This window comes from Vulpes vulpes, chromosome 4, assembly GCF_048418805.1.
Source record: "Vulpes vulpes isolate BD-2025 chromosome 4, VulVul3, whole genome shotgun sequence".
Lineage (NCBI taxonomy): Eukaryota > Metazoa > Chordata > Mammalia > Carnivora > Canidae > Vulpes > Vulpes vulpes.
In genome coordinates this window covers 59,714,098-59,733,422 of record NC_132783.1, presented here as the reverse complement: position 1 = coordinate 59,733,422, position 19,325 = coordinate 59,714,098, and the positions used below count along the sequence as shown (strand labels likewise).

General features: G+C 38.8%; 1 protein-coding gene across 5 annotated transcripts in view; it reads left to right on the top strand.

Annotated features, from left to right (window-relative positions):
* ZNF25 (zinc finger protein 25) overlaps nt 1-18,811 on the top strand; it is a 35,278-nt gene extending 16,467 nt beyond the window's left edge. For all 5 annotated transcript variants that reach the window (XM_072755870.1, XM_072755873.1, XM_072755869.1 and 2 more), the window contains 4 exons: nt 12,857-12,983; nt 13,278-13,373; nt 15,045-15,108; nt 15,559-18,811. In XM_072755870.1, coding sequence (XP_072611971.1) covers nt 12,857-12,983; nt 13,278-13,373; nt 15,045-15,108; nt 15,559-16,609 — 1,338 coding nt within the window. In that variant the 3' untranslated portion in view covers nt 16,610-18,811. The remainder of the gene's footprint in view (nt 1-12,856; nt 12,984-13,277; nt 13,374-15,044; nt 15,109-15,558) is intronic.
* Nucleotides 18,812-19,325: the final 514 nt, after the last annotated feature.

Genomic DNA, 19,325 nt, shown 5'->3' with positions numbered 1-19,325 from the left:
TAAACGTGTAAATTGCCCTGGGTAACATTGACATTTTCACAATATTAATTCTGCCAATCCATGAGCATGGAATATTTTTCCATCTCTTTGTGTCTTCCTCAATTTCATTCAGAAGTGTTCTGTAGTTTTTAGGGTATAGATCCTTTACCTCTTTGGTTAGGTTTATTCATGTCTTATGCTTTTGGGTGCAATTGTAAATGGGAGTGACTCCTTAATTTCTCTTTCTTCAGTCTCATTGTTAGTGTATAGAAATGCCACTGATTTCTGGGCATTGATTTTGTATCCTGCCACGCTACCAAATTGCTGTATGAGTTCTAGCAATCGTGGGGTGGAGGCTTTTGTGTTTTCTCGGTACAGTACCATGTCATCTGCGAAGAGGGAGAGTTTGACTTCTTCTTTGCCAATTTGAATGCCTTTATTTCTTTTTGTTGTCTGATTGCTGAGGCTAGGACTTCCAGTACTAAGTTGAATAGCAGTGGTGAGAGTGGACATCCCTGTCTTGTTCCTGATCTTAGGGGAAAGGCTCCCGTGCTTCCCCATTGAGAATGATATTTGCTGTGGGCTTTTCGTAGATGGCTTTTAAGTTGTCGAGGAATGTTCCCTCTATCCCCTACACTCTGAAGGGTTTTGATCGGGAATGGATGCTGTATTTTGTCAAATGCTTTCTCTGCATCTAATGAGAGGATTATATGGTTTTTGGTTTTTCTCTTGCTGATATGATGAATCACATTGATTGTTTTACCAGTGTTGAACCAGCCTTGTGTCCCGGGAATAAATCCTACTTGGTCATGGTGAATAATTTTCTTAATGTACTCTTGGATCATATTGGCTAGTATCTTGTTGAGAATTTTTGCATCCACGTTCATCAGGAATATTGGTCTGTAATTCTCCTTTTTGGTGGGGTCTTTGTCTGGTTTTGGAATTAAGGTGATGCTGGCCTCATAGAACGAATTTCAAAGTACTCCATCTCTTTCTATCTTTCCAAACAGCTTTAGTAGAATAGGTATGGTTTCTTCTTTAAACGCTTGATAGAATTCCCCAGGGAAGCCATCTAGCCCGGGACTTTTGTGTCTTGGAAGGTTTTTGATGACTGCTTCAATTTCCTCCCTGGTAATTGGCCTGTTTAGGTTTTCTATTTATTCCTGTTCCACTTTTGGTAGTTTGTGGCTTTCCAGGAATGCGTCCATTTCTTCTAGATTGCCTAATTTATTGGCGTATAGCTGTTCATAATATATTTTTAAAACCGTTTGTATTTCCTTGGTGTTGGTAGTGTTCTCTCCTTTCTCATTCATGATTTTATTAAGTTGAGTCTTCTCTCTCCTTTTTAATAAGGTTGGCTAATGGTTTATCTATCTTATTAATTCTTTGAAAGAACCAACTCCTGCTTCTGTTGATCTGTTCCACAGTTCTTCTGGTCTCGATTTTGTTGAGTTCTGCTCGAATCTTTATTAACTCTCTTCTTCTGCTGGGTGTAGTATCTATTTGCCCTTTTTTCTCTAACTCCTGTATGTATAAGGTTAGCTTTTGTATTTGAGTTGTTTCCAGTTTTTGGATGGATGCTTGTATTGTGATGTATTTCCCCCTTAGGACTGCTTTTGCTGATTTTGAACGGTTGTATCTTCATTCTCATTAGTTTCCATGAATCTTTTTAATTCTTCCTATTTCCTGGTTGACCCTTTCATCTTTTAGCAGGATGGTCCTTAACCTCCACGTGTTTGAAGTCCTTCCAAACTTCTTGCTGTGATTTAGTTCTAATTTCAAGGCATTATCATCTGAGAATATGCAGAAGACGATCCCAATCCTTTGGTATCAGTTCAGACCCAATTTGTGACCCAGTATGTGGTCTATTCTGGAGAAAGTTCCATGTGCACTTGAGAAGAATGTGTATTCAGTTGAGTTTTGATGTAAAGTTCTGTAGATATCTGTGAAATCCATCTGGTGAAGTGTATCATTTAAAGCTCTCGTTTCTTTGGAGATGTTGTGTTTAGAAGACCTATCAAGTATAGAAAGTGCTAGATTGAAGTCACCCAGTATCAGTGTATTATTATCTAAGGATGTCTTAACTTTGGTTATTAATGATTGATATATTTGGCAGCTCCGACATTCGAGTCATATATATTGAGGATTGTTAAGTCCTCTTGTTGGATAGATCCTTTAAGTATGATATAGTGTCCCTCTTCATCTCTCACTACAGTCTTCGGGGTAAATTTTAGTTTATCTGATATAAGGATGGCTGTCCCTGCTTTCTTTTGAGGACCATTTGAATGGTAAATGGTTCTCCAGCCTTTTATTTTCAGGCTGTAGGTGTCCTTCTGTCTAAAATGAGTCTCTTGTAGACAGCAAATAGATGGGTCTTGCTTTTTTATCCAGTCTGAAACCCTGCGCCTTTTGATGGGGTCATTAAGCCTGTTCACGTTCAGAGTTACTATTGACAGATATGAGTTTAGTGTCATCATGATATCTATTCAGTCCTTGTTTTTGTGGATTGTTCCACTGGAGTTCTTCTTAAAGGGGAATTTTAAGAGTCCCCCTTAAAATTTCTTGCAGAGCTGGTTTGGAGGTCACATATTCTTTCAGTTCCTGCCTGTTTTGGAAGCTCTTTATCTCTCCTTCCATTCTGAATGAGAGCCTTGCTGGATACAGTATTCTTGGTTGCATGTTTTTCTCTCTTAGGCCCCTGAATATATCCTGCCAGCCCTTTCTGGCCTGCCAGGTCTCTGTGGAGAGGTCTACTGTTACCCTAATACTCCTCCCTATAAAAGTCAGGGATTTCTTGTCTCTTGCTGCTTTAAGGATCTTCTCTTTATCTTTGGAATATGCAAGTTTACTATTAAATGTCGAGGTGTTGAATGTTTTTTATTGATTTTAGGGGGGGTATCTCTCTATTTCCTGGATCTGAATGCACGTTTCCCTTCCCAGATTAGGAAAGTTTTCAGCTATGATTTGTTCAAATACATATTCTGGCCCTCTGTCCCTTTCAGCGACTTCGGGAACCCCAATTAAACTTACATTTTTCTTCCTTCAGGCTGTCGTTTATTTCCCTTAATCTATCCTCATGGTCTTTTAATTGTTTGTCCCTTTTTTTCTCAGTTTCCCTCTTTGCCATCAGCTTGTCTTGTCACTCACTCATTCTTCCACCTCATTAACCCTCATCGTTAGGACTTCTAGTTTGGATTGCATCTCATTCAATTGATTTTTAAATTTTATTTATTTATTCATTTACGATAGAGAGAGAGAGGCAGAGACACAGGCAGAGGGAGAAGCAGGCGCCATGCACCGGGATCCCGATGTGGGATTCGATCCCGGGTCTCCAGGATCGGGCCTTGAGCAAAAGGCAGGCACTAAACCGCTGTGCCACCCAGGGATCCCTGATTTTTAATTTCTCCCTGATTAGATCTGCATTCTGCAGTCATGAAGTCTCTTGAGTCCTTTATGCTTTTTCCTAGAGCCACCAGTAGCTGTATAATAGTGCTTCTGAATTGGCTTTCTGACATTGAATTGTAATCCATATTTTGTAACTCTGTGGGAGAGAGGACTGTTTCTGATTCTGTCTTTTGAGTTGAGGTTTCCTTCTAGTCATTTTGCTCAGTGTAGAGTGGCCAAAAACAAGTTGTTTTGGGAAAAGGAGAAAAATCAAAATTATACAGCCATGTTTATGAAGTCTACATTTCCCTTGTCTTGGATATATATATATATATATATATATATGCATATATATATATATATATATGAGTGTGTGTGTATATATATATATATATGTATATACATATATATATATATATATATATATATATATATATATATATATGGAGATATATACACAATTCAAGCAGTTTTAGTTAAGGGTAATCATTGGGTTTTTCTGAAACCGGAAAGTCACGAGTCTCTCTCTTTTTTTCACTTTCACATCTCCAGCAAGGATGGTTGCAATTTCCCCTTGCATAAAGGCCCAGGGGACATTGGAGCCCACAAGAGGGCATTTTTCCCCACTGGGACAATAGACCTCTCCACTAGCTCCCTGCTGTTTGATGCTTTGTCTGGAGCAAGGGAAGCAGAACTTGTGCGAAGGGACAGACGGGCACTGCACAAAGTGGGTGTCCTCCAGCCGCTCGTGGCAGAGGGTGCAGCACAGAGGGGCGCTGGCTGCCAGAGAAGAGTCTGGAAAAGAGAGGAGAGAAAGAAGGAAAGAAAAGAGAAAAAGAAAAAAAATGAAGAAAAAAGAAAAAGGAAGAAATACAGAAAGAAGAAGAAAGGAAGGGGAAAAAAGGGTGGGGGAAGCAAACAGAAATCAAAAAGCAAAACAAAACATGGGGGAGTATCCTCTGATTCTGTATACTTTTAAGTCCCTTGACTTCCCCTGGAACTTGTCAGTCTAGCTGGCCTTCTGGCGGAGGGGCCTGCTGTGCTGATTTTCAGGTGTTAGCACTTGGGGGAGCTGCTCTGCCCCCTGCCTGGTGCAGGGCTCAGTGGGGGTTGTTCACCCCGTGAGGCCACAGGAGGAACAGCCCCAGTGGCGGGGGCCAGCTCTGCAGCCATGGAGTCAGCCCCCGCAGTAACTCCGGGGCTCTCTGTCTGCAGGGCCTGGAGGCTCCGGGGCGGGGCCGCTGATCTGCTCAGCTCCGGGCAGGAGCATCCTCACTGTCCTGGGCCCTCCCGGCCTCTGCCTGTCCCGGGGGAGGCCGGATCCTGGGCTGTGTCCCGGTCCCTGTGCTCCGGGGCCTGCGCTGTTGGATTCGCGCTCCTGCACCCCGCAGCCTCCTCCGCGGAGCCGCCGCCCGAGCCCCTCCGAGCTGCTCCGGGTTCCGCTGTGCGCACTGCAGCCCTTAGGGAGCTCAGCGCACTCTCCTGGGGCGCAGGTGCCAGTTAATGTCCCAGGGAGCCCGAGGGCATCCCCGCCCTCCTGGGTCCTGCTCTAACTCCCTGCGGGCCCCTTTCCGCCCGGGAAGGTCGGTGCAGCTCCTGCTCCTCCGGGACGGGGCTCTCCTGCCCTGGGGACACTCGCCCCGGCCTCAGCCCGGCTCCTCGCAGGCCCCTCCCCCTTGGAGGCCTTTTGTTCCTTTATTTCTTCTTCCCCGTCTTCCTACCTTGATAGAAGCGCGAACTCTTCTCACTGGAGCATTCCAGCTGGTCTCTCTTTAAATCTCAGGCCGAATTCGTAGATTTTCAGGATTGTTTGAAGGTTATCTAGGTAATTTGGTGGGGACAGGTGACTTGGGGACCCTACTCTTCCGCCATCTTGCCCCTCCTCCCCTCATTTGACTTTTAAAAGCCATATAGGACATTAAAAAAAAAAAAATAGGGCAGCCCCGGTGGCGTAACGGTTTAGCGCCGCCTGCAGCCCAGGGTGTGATCCTGGAGACCTGGGATCGAGTCCCACATAGGGCTTCCTGCATGGAGCCTGCTTCACCCTCTGCCTGTGTCTCTGTCTCTCTCTTGCTCTCTCTGAATGAATAAATAAATAAATCTTAAAAAAAAAAAAGAAAAAAACCACAATAATACAGATTTCATATTTATCTATGGTTTCCTTTACCTATGTTCTTCATGTGGCCTAAAATTGTCTAGTCTTTTCATTTCAAGCCAAAGAACTCCCTTTGGTATTTCTTCACCCCCCCACCCCCCACCCCGTGGCAGTTCTTGTAGGGCAGGTCTACTAGTCCCTCAGCTTCTATTTTTATTTTTTAAGATTTTATTTATTCATGAGAGAGGCAGAGACATAGGCAGAGGGAGAAGCAGGCTCCCTGTGGTGAGCCCAATGCAGGACTCAATTCTAGAACCCTGGGGCCACAACCTGAGCCAAAGGCAGACACTCAACCACTGAGCCATCCAGGTATCCCAGTCACTTAGCCTTATCTTCAAATGCCTTTTAATTTCTCCTACATTATTGAAGGACTGTCTTGCTGGATACAGAATTCTCATTTGACAAGTTTTTCTCCCAGCATTTTAAATTTCTTTTTCTTTCTTTCTTTTTTTTTTTTTTATTTATTTATGATAGTCACAGAGAGAGAGAGAGGCAGAGACACAGGCGGAGGGAGAAGCAAGCTCCGTGCACCGCGAGCCTGATGTGGGATTCGATCCCGGGTCTCCAGGATCGCGCCCTGGGCCAAAGGCAGGCGCCAAACCGCTGCGCCACCCAGGGATCCCCCTCTCCCAGCATTTTAATGTTCATAATGCCTTCTGGTCTCTACGGTTTCTGTTGAGAGATCTGCTTTAATCATATTGAGAATCTTGCTGCTCTAAGATTTTTGTCTCTGACTTTTGACAATTTGATTAAAATATGTTGTATGGAGCTGTTTGAGTTTATCCTTTTTGTACTTCATTTTGTTTCCTGTATGGACAGATTTATGTCTAGCATCAAATTTAGGAAGTTTTGGCCATTATTTCCTCAAATATTTTGTCTCTTTTCCTCCCTCTTCTCTTTCTGGGACTCCCATTTTGCTTCTTTCATTATGGGTAATAGTGCCCCCACAGGTCATTAGGTTCTATCTGTCTTTATTCTTTTTTCCTTCTGCTCCTCAGACTGACTCATTTCAACTATCTTCAATTTTACAGATTTTTCTGCCTGCTCAAATCTGTTGTTTTGATTTTTTGTAGTGAATTTTATTTATTTTATTTATTTTTTTATTTTATTATTATTTTTTAAATTTTATTTATTTATGATAGTCATACAGAGAGAAAGAGAGAGAGGCAGAGACACAGGCAGAGGGAGAAGCAGGCTCCATGCACCGGGAGCCTGATGTGGGATTCGATCCCGGGTCTCCAGGATCGCGCCCTGGGCCAAAGGCAAGCGCCAAACCGCTGCGCCACCCAGGGATCCCTGTTGTAGTGAATTTTATATTTCAGTTATTGTACCTTTGAACTTCATAATTTCTTCTTGGTTTCTTTTTATAACTTCTCTTTATTGATATTGTATGTACATACATTGTTCTAGTTTCCTTCAGTTCTTTGTCCATGGTTTCCTCTAGCCCTTTGAGCATACTTAAAAGAAATTTTCTAGTAAACCAATATATTTACTAGGTCTGGGATGATTCCGGTCAATTTTTTTTTCCTACGAATGGGCCTACTTGTTTATGCCTTATAACTTTTTGTTAAAGTATGGATATTTTGGAGCAGCCCAGGTGGCTCTGTGGTTTAGCATCACCTTCAGCCCAGGGCCTGATCCTGGAGTCGCAGGATCGAGTCCCACATCAGGCTCCCCGCATAGGGCCTGCTTCTCCCTCTGCCTGGGTCTCTGCCTCTCTCTCTCTCTCTCTTTCTCTCTCTCTGTGTGTGTGTGTGTCTTTCATGAATAAATAAGATCCTTTTAAATAAGTATAATATTTTAAATATTATAATGCAGTTACTCTGGAAATCAAATTATCCACTTCCCCAGGGTTTGCTTTTGTTGCTTGCTAAAGGTTGTAGTTGTTCATGTTTACTTTCACTATTTTTCAAACACTATATTCCTTGTCAGGTGTGGTCACTGTCATTTCTGTACCATTATCTCAATGGTTACCCAGTGACCTGACAGATTTTCTTAAACTTCTGGAACCAAAAAGAAAAATCAAATACTCACTTGATATTTATAGATTGGCTCTAAGATAGGGCACTCCTTCAACACAGGCTGCCTACTCTTCTGCTTTAGCCTTCCCCTCTTTTGATGAGTCTGAAAATTAGCCAGAGATGCATATGAACGTAGTGTCCTCTCAAGTGTTTCTGAGCCTGTGTCCAGCCCTGGGCATGCACATTGCTCTCTGGATTCCCTGGTTTATGCACTATAGTCCTTCAAAGCCCTTGTTCTGCCTAGTCTCTTCCTCCTTACCTTCCTCCTTCCTGGGCATTTGGAGTTGTCTGTGCTTGTTCCATTATCACCCCTTGCTCCACATGGCCACAGATAGTATATGTCCTTACGTATTTTTAACGGAGTCTGGCCCAGAATGCCATTCAAGCCTTAAAAGGACAAAATTAAGGCAAGCCTCGGCACTCATCCACCAGGAAACCACTAGACAGATCAAAACACAGCAGATTTTGAACACAGTCTATATTGTTCAACCCTGTCAAGCTGCACCAAGAACGCTGGCCCTGTCCGTACTGCCCCTGCTACACTGGAGAGGGGGTTGGTAGATGGGTAAGCAGAAATACCACAATGCTTTCTTCAAATTTAGCAGCTGCTTTCTTAAATACATCCCTGGTTGCTCTAAGTTTTTCATTAGTTTTTAAAGATTAGATTCTAGAGTTCTGAAATGGTTGATTTTTGTCAGTATTGTCTACCTTAATGGTTGCCCCAGTGGAGGGACCCATTTTTGAAGCTCTCTACTCTACCATTTCTTGTGACATCATTCACATTCAAAAGCTTTTTAACTACAAAGGCAATTTACTTATTAGAGATATAGGACTACTCAGCTTAGGTATTTCTTCCTGAGTGAGATATGGAATTTTGTTACTTTCCAGCAATTGTCCATTTCATCTAAATTCTCAAATTTATAGGCTTAGAATTGCTCATAGTGTTGCTTTATTAGTCTTTTAATATTTGTAAGGCTGAAGGAATTGTCCCCCTTTTCATTTCTGATACTGTTAACTTGTTTTCATGGTCATACTGGATATAACTATTAATTTTCTTAATCTTTCAGGGAACTAACTTTGTCATTGTCTTCCAGTAACACTAAACAAAGTGCTCAACATTATTTCAAATATTTGGCAATTTTCCAGATAACTTTGTTATTATTTTCCTTGACTTCTAAGGGAAATAATAAGATTTAATATATTTGAGAGCAAGAGAGCATGGGCAGTGGGAGGGGCAGAGTGAGAGACTCTCTGCTGACCAGGGAGCCCAATGTGGGGCTCTGTTCCAGGACCCTGGGATCATGACCTGAGCTGAAGGCAGACACTTAATGGACTGAGCCACCAGATTCAACTAATTTCTAATTTTAAATCAGCAGTGGTCAGAGAATTTATTTTGTATGATTTCAGTTATTTTAAGATTTCTGGCCAGAAAATGGTCCGTCAGTGCATATTCCATGAAAAGATGTATCTTGCTAACATACTTACCAGTATCTAGAAAGGACAGTGTGATTGTTTAGTTTACAGAACAGACCAGTTCTTTTCAGTGTCTCTGAAAGCAATCCAATTTAACTTCCACAGCTTCCTGTTATGGCTATACCAGAAGTAAGTTCTTAGTAATCTGTTAGCTGTTATTTCTCATTTGCCATGTGCTTTTCTTTCTTGTTTTCTTTTATGCATAGTCTAGTTCTTTGGAGAAAATGTGCATAGTTTTATATGATTTTAATACCTTTATGTTTGTGAAAACTTTTTTTTCCTATCCTTGAATGAAAATTTTTACAGGACATGAAAGTTTAGATTCAGAATCTTTTCCATTAGAACTTTGAAGATACTTCTTCATCTTTGGTTCTGCATATGTCAGAACCAAGTCACATGTCAGCTTTATTCTTATTCTCTTAGCTATTCTCTTAATTGCTGACGTGATACAGCTATAAGAACATAGTACTTAGAAGTATTACATCACAAGTGTTGCCTTTTAAGAAATCCATATGTATTAAAAAGGAATAAAATGTCTATGTGCGCAGAACATAGTTTTGTGTTTCTCTTTTGGTCTGCTTGTTTCCATACTACAAGCCCCTGAATGCCTCTCCTTATATGGTGAGCTCATTTCACCAGCTTTTACTTTCTACCAAATGCTGTTTTTGTTTTAAAAAAGGAGGTGGGAGTGGGAACAAGGAATCATACAAGCTTTGCTTTGATCAGTTTCCCTACTAAATCAGTCATTCTGCTGTCCTTATCAAATTCCAGTCCTTTGACTCTGAGCAAAGATGTTTTCCTGAGCTGTTAGGATATGTGTCCAAAAGCTGGTTTCTCTTACCTAATGAATTTTAAGTCTTCCAATAATTTCTCAAATTGTCATGCTCAATGATTACAGCTTTTACTCCTTTGCTGTGCACTTACCAAGCTACTCTACCTTGGACTTTTACATTTGAGTTTTGAACTATAACTGCCCATTAGTTGTGAATCTTTCTTTGGCTTCCTAAACACTCTCCTCCTGGCCTGCCCTTATATTTAGAAAAGTTCTATCAGGTTTCAGTCTTGGCCTAGTTTCTCCTACCATAACCTTGAATATTGTTGCTTTTAGATTTTTTATTTTTTTATTTTTATTTCTTTTTACTCTTCTGGAACCCCGATTTTCTATATATGTGACAATATTATTTGTGGAAATTTACTTACATGTATCTCTGCCAAAATGGATAGTTCCAGCCACGGTCACTTCACAGTGTGAACAGAATTCAGCTCATTGCTTCCTCCTGCCCAACTGATTCTTTTTCTTGTTTTCCAGTTTTCCTTTATGGATTTCCTAGTTGCCACAGAATAATGTTAGTTGGCAAAATACAAATGTTTCTAAACACAGCACAATCTCCTCTTATGATATAGCTAGGAAGACAAACCTCTGTTTATGTATAAATTGAGAGATCACTGTCATGGGCAAAAGCAGCTTGGAGCTTACCCCAGAGCAGGAAGTCAGGAGGGGACTGATAGAAGAGAAAATTTTTGATGGTGGTCATAGTTGTAAAACAACAAAACATCAAGTGAGCATTGCCACAGAAGAGGCACCCAACCCACCCTGACTGGGGAGATGGAGGAGAGGTCTGAGATAGTGGGGTCCAAGTACTGGCACTGGAAATAAAAAAAGAAGGGACTTAGAATGTGTGCAGTAACATAGATGGCAGCTTTAAGAAGTTAGCAACACAGAGGAAAAGAAGTAGAATCCCTTGTGTGCTTGGTAGTGAAGGCAAATAAGAAAACAAGAAGGTGAAATTTAGTGTCCTAAAAATAAAAAAAAAACATTAGCACAGAATCTAAAGACATCACCCCCATACTGCTGTTTTCTTCAAGAATGTGAATATATTATGCCAACAGAGAGTTTTCTGAACAAAGGACGAGGATAACACTTTCATCCCTCCCCACCATAAAATGAGATCATGATCAAAAAATGTTACTCAGCATGCATACAATACTAAAATTAGAAGAAAGTAGAATGTATGAATTGACACTTATTCAGTTGATGTCCTTTCTCCTCCCCTAGACAAACAAAGCGGAGGAGAGTACAGCTTTCCAATATTAAGGAGTTTCAGATGTAAAATAACTTTAAAATCCAGAGGTTAAAGACTCAGGAACTCAGAAAAACAAGTGAATATAAAATATAAGCAAATTAACTCAGGAAAGAAATAGTAGAAAAGAAAATCCTGTCAGATTAAATTACAGTGCATCTGCGGGAGAAGATAAATGAAAGTATGATAAATGATATGTAGAAGGAGAACTGAAAGAGGCCATGGAGTGGGGGAGGGAGTGGTGGTAAGAATCAACAAGGATGAGGAAGAGAGAGTAACAAATAGGAGCTAAGGTAGAATCCCTGTATAACAACACCAAAATAGCAGAAGAAAGCTAATATTTAATCCAAGGAAACTTTCCATAAAAGAAAAACTGAATTACATATTGAAAAGGCTCTGTGTGCCAGAGAGAACTGACCCAGAATTGTAAACACTCAAGAGAGATTCTAATAAAACTACTAGACTTATTTAAAAGTAGAGAAAAAAAGAGTCCTCTAGGTCACAGGAAAAAAGTCCACATCACTCACCAATGAAAAAATAAAATTGACATAACTCTTATTAGCAACATATATATAAAACAATAGCAGAACAATGTTTTCAAGAAAAAAGTATGAAGCAAGAGTTTATATTCAGCAAAGGAATTCTTCAAGTTTTTGCCTTATATTCCAGATTCTATAGAATATAAGCAAAGCAATGATTGGAGGAAATTTCAGTCTTATATAGTCCTATCAACAAAAATGAGAGAAGGAAAATAATTAGCATTATGGTTCTAGCTATTATCAAACTATATAGATACTGTGGGAGTTAACCTCCCTCTTCTCTCGGTAATTATTCAATTCCAGTGAAGTTGTTTCTTGTCCCCACTCCTGCTATTTTAAGTGTTTATTGTTCACACATGCCTCTTAATTTACTTAATTTTCGAAACACTAAACTACCAGTCTACTCCTGTAACTCTAGTACTTAACATCCGTTTCTTCAGTGGCTCCCTGTTCTCTGTAATTGCATCTACAGAGTGAATGGGTGACCATCCCAAAGATGTGCAGGACAGCCCACAAAGTGTAACAGTAGTGTGAAATAGAATATCTATTCATATTTTTCTTTCTTATAAGCAGAAAAACAAAACGTGTCAATTTTTAATAAATAATTATAAATATATATTAATAAGCAGGTACCAATTGAGTATGTAAAATCTGTATTTTATGGCCTACAGTCACATTCAGAATTATTCCATGTTCTTTCACCTGACTGGAGTGTATCACCTTCTAACTAATTTTTCCTATTCCCATAGTATGCTGTCTTATTTGTTATTTTCCTAAATTTGCAGTTTGTCACCATCAAGGCCTTTGCCAATTCTCTTTTCTTTATTCCACAAGTTTGTTATTTTACCTAGTAAAATCTGACTTGATAATACACAATGCAAATACCCATCCTCATTGTGACCGTCTTGTATCTTGTACATACAAGATACTGTCAGAGTACCAGCTATACATATTACATTCATACATTTACATCTTTGCCTCCTTGTCAGACTGTAAGCTCTTTGACAGCAGGAATAATTGCTTTCATTCATCTTTGTATCTCCAACAAGAGTTCCAGGCATGGGTGGCATCTCAGTAAATACACATTAAACGTTTCATCTATGTAGCAAAGTATGTTAAGTTTCTAGAGCAAACTTTACAGTTGGCACTGTTACCAGCTAGTTTATGTGAATTTTTTCACAGTACTCGGATTACTTCAGTTTGAACTGAAATATGTTGTTACAGGGACCAGTAACATTCAAGGATGTCATTGTGGAATTTACCCGGGAAGAGTGGCAGTTACTGAACGCTGCTCAGAGGACCTTATACAGGGAAGTGATGCAAGAGAACTATGGTCACCTAATCTCAGTGGGTGAGAAAAACTTCCCCATATGTAACTACCAGTACTTTGCATTTCCTTTCCCAGTTGCTGGGAAAGGTCTCTGCAGGACTGAAAATATTAGCTTTGTTTCTGAGGTCAAAGTTGATGAATCCATTTTGGGTATGAGAAAAAAATATTTATGTCCCAACCCTCCCCACTGAAAAAAATCTAAATCTAAATATGCCAAGCCTAAGTGGGACCTTTATTCTCCTAAAATGGCACTTCCTTATCCTTCAGAGTCCCTAAATTCCAAGTAATCTATATTATATACTTTTCCATGAATAGGTTACCATGTGAATAAGCCGAACGCAGTCTTCAAACTGAAGCAAGGAAAACAACCGTGGATACTAGAAGTAGAATTTCCACATTGGAATTCCCCAGGTGAGTGAGGACCTATAGCCTCTGTTGCTAGTGAGGTGGTTGATGCCTTTTGCCTTCAGAAATATATTCAAATGCTGGATACTTCTGGAAATGACCAAGGACACTTGATGAGCATATGCAAGCAACGTAAATCACACTTTGAGTTTTAATTTTTCCATGGAAGTTCCTTCTAATAAGTTCCAGACTTTTAAAAATAGTTACTTTTCTTTGCTGTATACAATATCTAACCTTTACCTAACCTTGTCTTCGATTTTTGTCTATTTTCTAGAATTGCAGTTATTGGGAATTCTAGAACACTATAATCTTAAAAGTGTTAAATCTTAAATCTGCTGATAAATTTTTCTCCAAATGCCATTTCTCTCCCTTTACTAACAATGTCTCAGCACCAGTTTTATTAACTTCTTATTCTCTCTTTAAACTCTAAAATCAGATTATAAATCTTTATGCGTTTCATCAATTATATTATTTCAGAGTTGGTACTTCCTTTTAGATAAGGTCTGTCTTTCACACAAAGTACTAATTATCCCTTCTAAAATCTACCATACCTTACACGGAGCGTTGTTAACACTAAGATTTAAAAAACTAAAAACAAACCAAAAAGCAACTAGGATGATCTGCTTCCTTAAATGCTTTCTGACTTGTCCACTTACATGTTGCCAGGACCAGGAACAATGCCAGTACTTATTAGTTGTACACTAGATATTTGTTGAAAGACAATGTGCATTAACAAGAGACAGGCACAGTCTTCTTCTCTGTAACTCCTGCAAGGGCTCATCCTTTCTTAAGACCAGAGACACACAGGATCTCGTTTCCTCTGTGTCCCAGTTAGCCTTGTACAAGTCCGTATGCAGTAAATAGAAGCAGTGATGTGGGAACTAAACTATGAAAGCAGAGTAAGACTGGTGTTGAGTGGTGGATAGCACTGCTTTGGACATGCAGTATTTGGTGGTCAGGCTTGAAAATCTCTGCTGCAAAGGGGAGTTCATCCTGTTTTATGATGGCTTGCACTATGCATTTTAGTCATCTTTCCTTTTGCATATATGCATTCCTGAATCTACTGTCCCAGTGAAAATTAAGCCAGCTAGATGGAGAGTGAGAGCCCAAAGTGTAGAACTGTTCTTCCATCGACGGGGAAACTGATGTTCTCACAAAATCACTTTAGCATTAGCATTTAAATTGTCATTATGGATACAGAGGAAATCAAGTAGAAGTTTATAGTCTGCTAAAATATCCCAGCAAATTAGATCTGAGCTGACAAAGACCTGTTAGCTTTTCATCCACTTTCATCTTCTCCTGATATTTCCAGTGAACACAACTGTCTACTAATTTTCCTTGTCTATCATGGGCTTACAGCATTCTGAGTCTTGTTCAGCAGTACTCTGAATATCTTTTGTTCTCTGCTCCCCATTTTTTTTCCTTAACATTTCCTCTGAGTTTTTAAGGCCTTATTTATAAAGTGTTAGAGGTACTTGGTTTATAACCACGTTTCTTCCCTGGTCTGCTACAGAAGTTTTTAATGTTTATGTTTTTTTCTAAACAAATAGGATAGAGGAAATTTGCATTTGAGAGGTCCTTTATTTGGGGAGATTGACCTGAAGCCTAAAAATCAACTCTACAACCATAATAATACATTAAGATTTATATGGTATTAAATTTTGGATTCCTTTGTAGAAGACCTATGGAAAATTCATGACCTAGGAGCAAGATACCAGGAAAGCCGAGCCAAAAATTCAAGGCAAGTCCAAGATTTCAGTTTTAAGATTAGAAGCCTTGTAATAAGAAAGTCTTGATAGGAGTACTGGAAGTGGGAAAGCACTAGTTAATATTAAATGTGAGAAAACGAACACTGAAGTGAATTCCAAAACATATAATGCAAATGGGAAAGCTCTCTTCCATAATGGAGATCTTATTTAGGACCAAGAGATTCAAACTTTAAAGTAGCCTTTTAATTTTTCTGAGTTACACAGTAAGGGAGGCTTTGTTACACAAAGTAGATCTCAGGCATTTGAGAGAGTCTGGATACAATGCAAGGGAACATTCCCTCTACCAAATGTTAAACAACAGTGTCTGTCAGAGAACATTCATAGTGGGGAATATGAATCTAATCAATATGGGAAAAATCTCTAGAAATTGGTTCTTAGCTAGAATGCCTTAGACATTATTGAATTTGGAAATTTCTCTCTAGAAATGGAGAACTCACAAAAAAACAGCAAACTCATGCCAGAGAGAAAATCCATAAATGCAATGAATGTGGGAAGTCCTTCTGTCAGAAGTCTATCCTCGTAATACATCAGCATATTCATTCAAAGAACAAAACCAGGGAATGTGACAAATCTGGCTCTAGAAATGAAGATCTTTCAGTACGACAGAAAACTCACACCAGAGAGAAAACCTATGAATGTAAAGAATGTAAGAAAACGTTCTATCACCTGTCATCTCTTAGTAGACATTTGAGGACTCACGCAGGGGAGAAACCCTACGAATGTAATCAGTGTGAGAAATCCTTCTACCAGAAGCCACACCTTGTAGAACATCAGAAAACACACACAGGAGAGAAACCCTTTGAGTGTAACGAATGTGGGAAGTTCTTTTATGTTAAGGCATACCTCATGGTACATCAGAAAACACACACAGGGGAGAAACCATTTGAATGTAAGGAATGTAGGAAATCCTTTTCCCAGAAATCACACCTCACAGTACATCAGAGAACACATACAGGGGAGAAACCTTATAAATGTAAGGAATGTGGGAAATTCTTTTCCAGAAATTCACACCTCAAAACTCATCAGAGAACTCACACAGGAGAGAAGCCCTATGAATGTAAGGAATGTGGGAAATGTTTCTACCAGAAGTCAGCCCTCACAGTACATCAGCGAACTCACACAGGGGAGAAACCCTTTGAATGTAATAAATGTGGAAAAAACTTTTACTATAAATCAGACCTCACTAAACATCAGAGAAAACACACAGGGGAGAAGCCCTATGAATGTCATGAATGTGGTAAATCTTTCTCTGTGAATTCAGTCCTCCGATTACATCAAAGGACACACACGGGAGAGAAACCTTATGAATGTAAGGAATGTGGGAAATCCTTCTCTCAGAAGTCCCATTTTATCATACATCAGAGAAAACACACAGGGGAGAAACCCTATGAATGTCAGGAATGTAGGAAAACTTTTATTCAGAAATCAAAACTTACTGCACATCAGAAGACACACACAGAGGGGAAAAGCTGATAAATATGAAGTGGGAATTTTTTAGGCATTCATCCTAATTGGATAATTCACACAAGACTAAAAAATTAGGAACATCATCTATCTGGAAAATTTCAGTCAGTCTTTCTGGACAAAGGAAATACACAGGAATTCTTTATATCTATAAGGGAGAGATTTTTACCATATGTCAGACTTCACTAAGTCTTAGACAACCAACGAATAGTAAAACATGAGGGAGACCAATGTTTTAGAAGTCACACTATATTGCATAACATAGAAATCACACGAGAGGAATCCTATAACAAAAATTCAATGTCAGAAAATTTTCTGTCAGGGCAACCATCCAAAAACTCACAAATAAGAAGCTCCTACCAGTATCCTTCCTGAGCATTGAGAACCTTTTTACACCAGATGGACTTGGAACACTCAAAGGCACAGATTGTAACAGGTACAGAAGGTTTTATTGAGAATTGAGGTTTCAGTAAACTTCAGAACTCTGATGCCAGGATAGAACCTTTGTAGGCATTTCAAATATGTGAAAGTTTCCGAACAAAAATTCAGAGACAATCTATACTGAGTAAGCGGAACAGTTAGTTACACCCGAAGTCATGTTGTAGCAACTGGATTCTGAGGGGCTTTGTTTTCTGGAGTATTTTTTTAAAGAAACCGACAAAAGTTTAGATATTTAAAGCTTTTAAAAAAGCACAAACACATTGAGAAAACCAGGGGACGTCCTCACAAACGTGAAAAATCCTTTAGTATGTACAACTAATGTGTGTCAGTGCACTACAAGACAGCTTATGGATGTTTATGTGCATGTAGAGCTCATCCATAATTGTACACAGGTAAATACGTAGCCTTGGTTCAGTAGTTTTCATGTATGTGAGGGTATTTCACATTACATCTCAGCGTTGACTCCTCTTGTTACTCTTATGTGTATTTTAAGTGTGATGTTCTTTTAAAATTGTAATGAATGCATCTTTTTCTATCTCTTGGCATTTTTAAATGAATGTAGATGTTACTGAACTAATCCTTCAGAAAGAAGCTAAATGTGTTTTTATAAAATTTTCAACTGTCTCATGGTCAGCCAAATTTTACATTAGGAACACATTTATTACTAAGAAAAGACCAGAATTATTTTTAAAAACAGCTGGAAACACTCTATAATAAAAACAAATAATGCTATGTAAAGAAGCAATATCTATCTTACTGTTGATGTTTTAGCAGATTGCAGATCTATCTGCATTAGAATTTTGTATGAATGTTTTAAGAATGTTGATAACTGCTCTTTTCTTCATAGTAGAAGCAACATGGTAGTAGTTAAAAGTGTGGACTCTGGGCTCTTACTGCCAAGGCTCAAATTCTAGCATGGGGAATGCCACTTAACCTCTCTGTGCCTCTGTTTCCTTTTCTATAAAAGAGAAGTGATAACATTAGGATTCCTTTGAGGTATAAATGAGTTAATATTTTTAGAGCACTTAGAATAGTGTCTGAGACACAAGTAAAGCATATATTAGATACTATTAAAATTATAATTTGTATTTCTTGAGTTATGCTGGAAAAAAAAGGTTGGCTACCAACATGGATCACTCACTTTATTGCTGTAGTGCCTTGGTTTGGTTTGGTTGTGCATTTTCCAACAAATGATTCAGATATTCAGATGTGACCCAAAGCCCATTTTTGTAGCCTACAGCCAAGAATGGTTTTACATTTCTAAATAGATGGAAAAAAATAAACACTATTTTGTGACATATGGAAATTATATTCAAATTTATGCCCATAAATAAGGTTTTATTAGAAGACTAATGAAAAAAACCCATGTGTCTCTGTTTTGCCTGAGGCTGCCTTTAGCACTAAAAGAACAGAGTTGAGTAGTTCTAACACAGATCATAAGGCTCAGAGAGCCTAAAATAGTTACTACCTGGCACTTTACAAAGTCAAATTTTTCTGTTACCTAGAGCTGAAAACATCAGAACAATGTATAGGATGTACTTTTATATAGGTTATGTGTTTGAGAAATGATGCACACAGCAATTTGTGGGTGGGTGGTTTTTGTGCAGTGTATTTATTTTGTACATTGTATTTATATGTTAAAAGCCTAAACATTAGAATTTTTTTCAAATAAATGTGTTTTGTTTGTTGAATTATCATAAAAAATGGAACATTTTCTGATGGAATGTAGCAGTACATGTAGGAAATAAACATTGTGTAAATTAAAACAAATTAATTGGCCCCTACTTAAAATATTTTTTCCAAGTCAATGGCCAGTTTCCCCTATATAATTTTAGAATTTTCTCACTATCCCATGATGATCTGTATGTCATAGTTAACATAATCTAATAACAAAAACCTTACAATATCCAACTCCATCACCTACATTACTAGTTATCTACATTACTGTTATTACAGCACTAGTAAAATGATTTTATTTCCTAAACTTCATATGATTGTCAAATGCTGCACTGCCAACTAGTTGTCTGTGACTTCCAAATGATAACTTTTGAGATGCTTGGCTTCTCAAGCATGCCTTGATTTTTCTGCTGTTTACCACTAATGAATACCTACTGTGATATTTAGTAATTGGTTTCTTATCTATATAATTTCTGAATACTCAAATACAATATTGTTACCAATATTCTACCCACCACTGACATGAACATGCCATCTTGATTATAGATACTATGCCTTTAGAGTTTTTTTATTTCAACCTCCTATAAAAGCAAATTTGCGGGCAGCC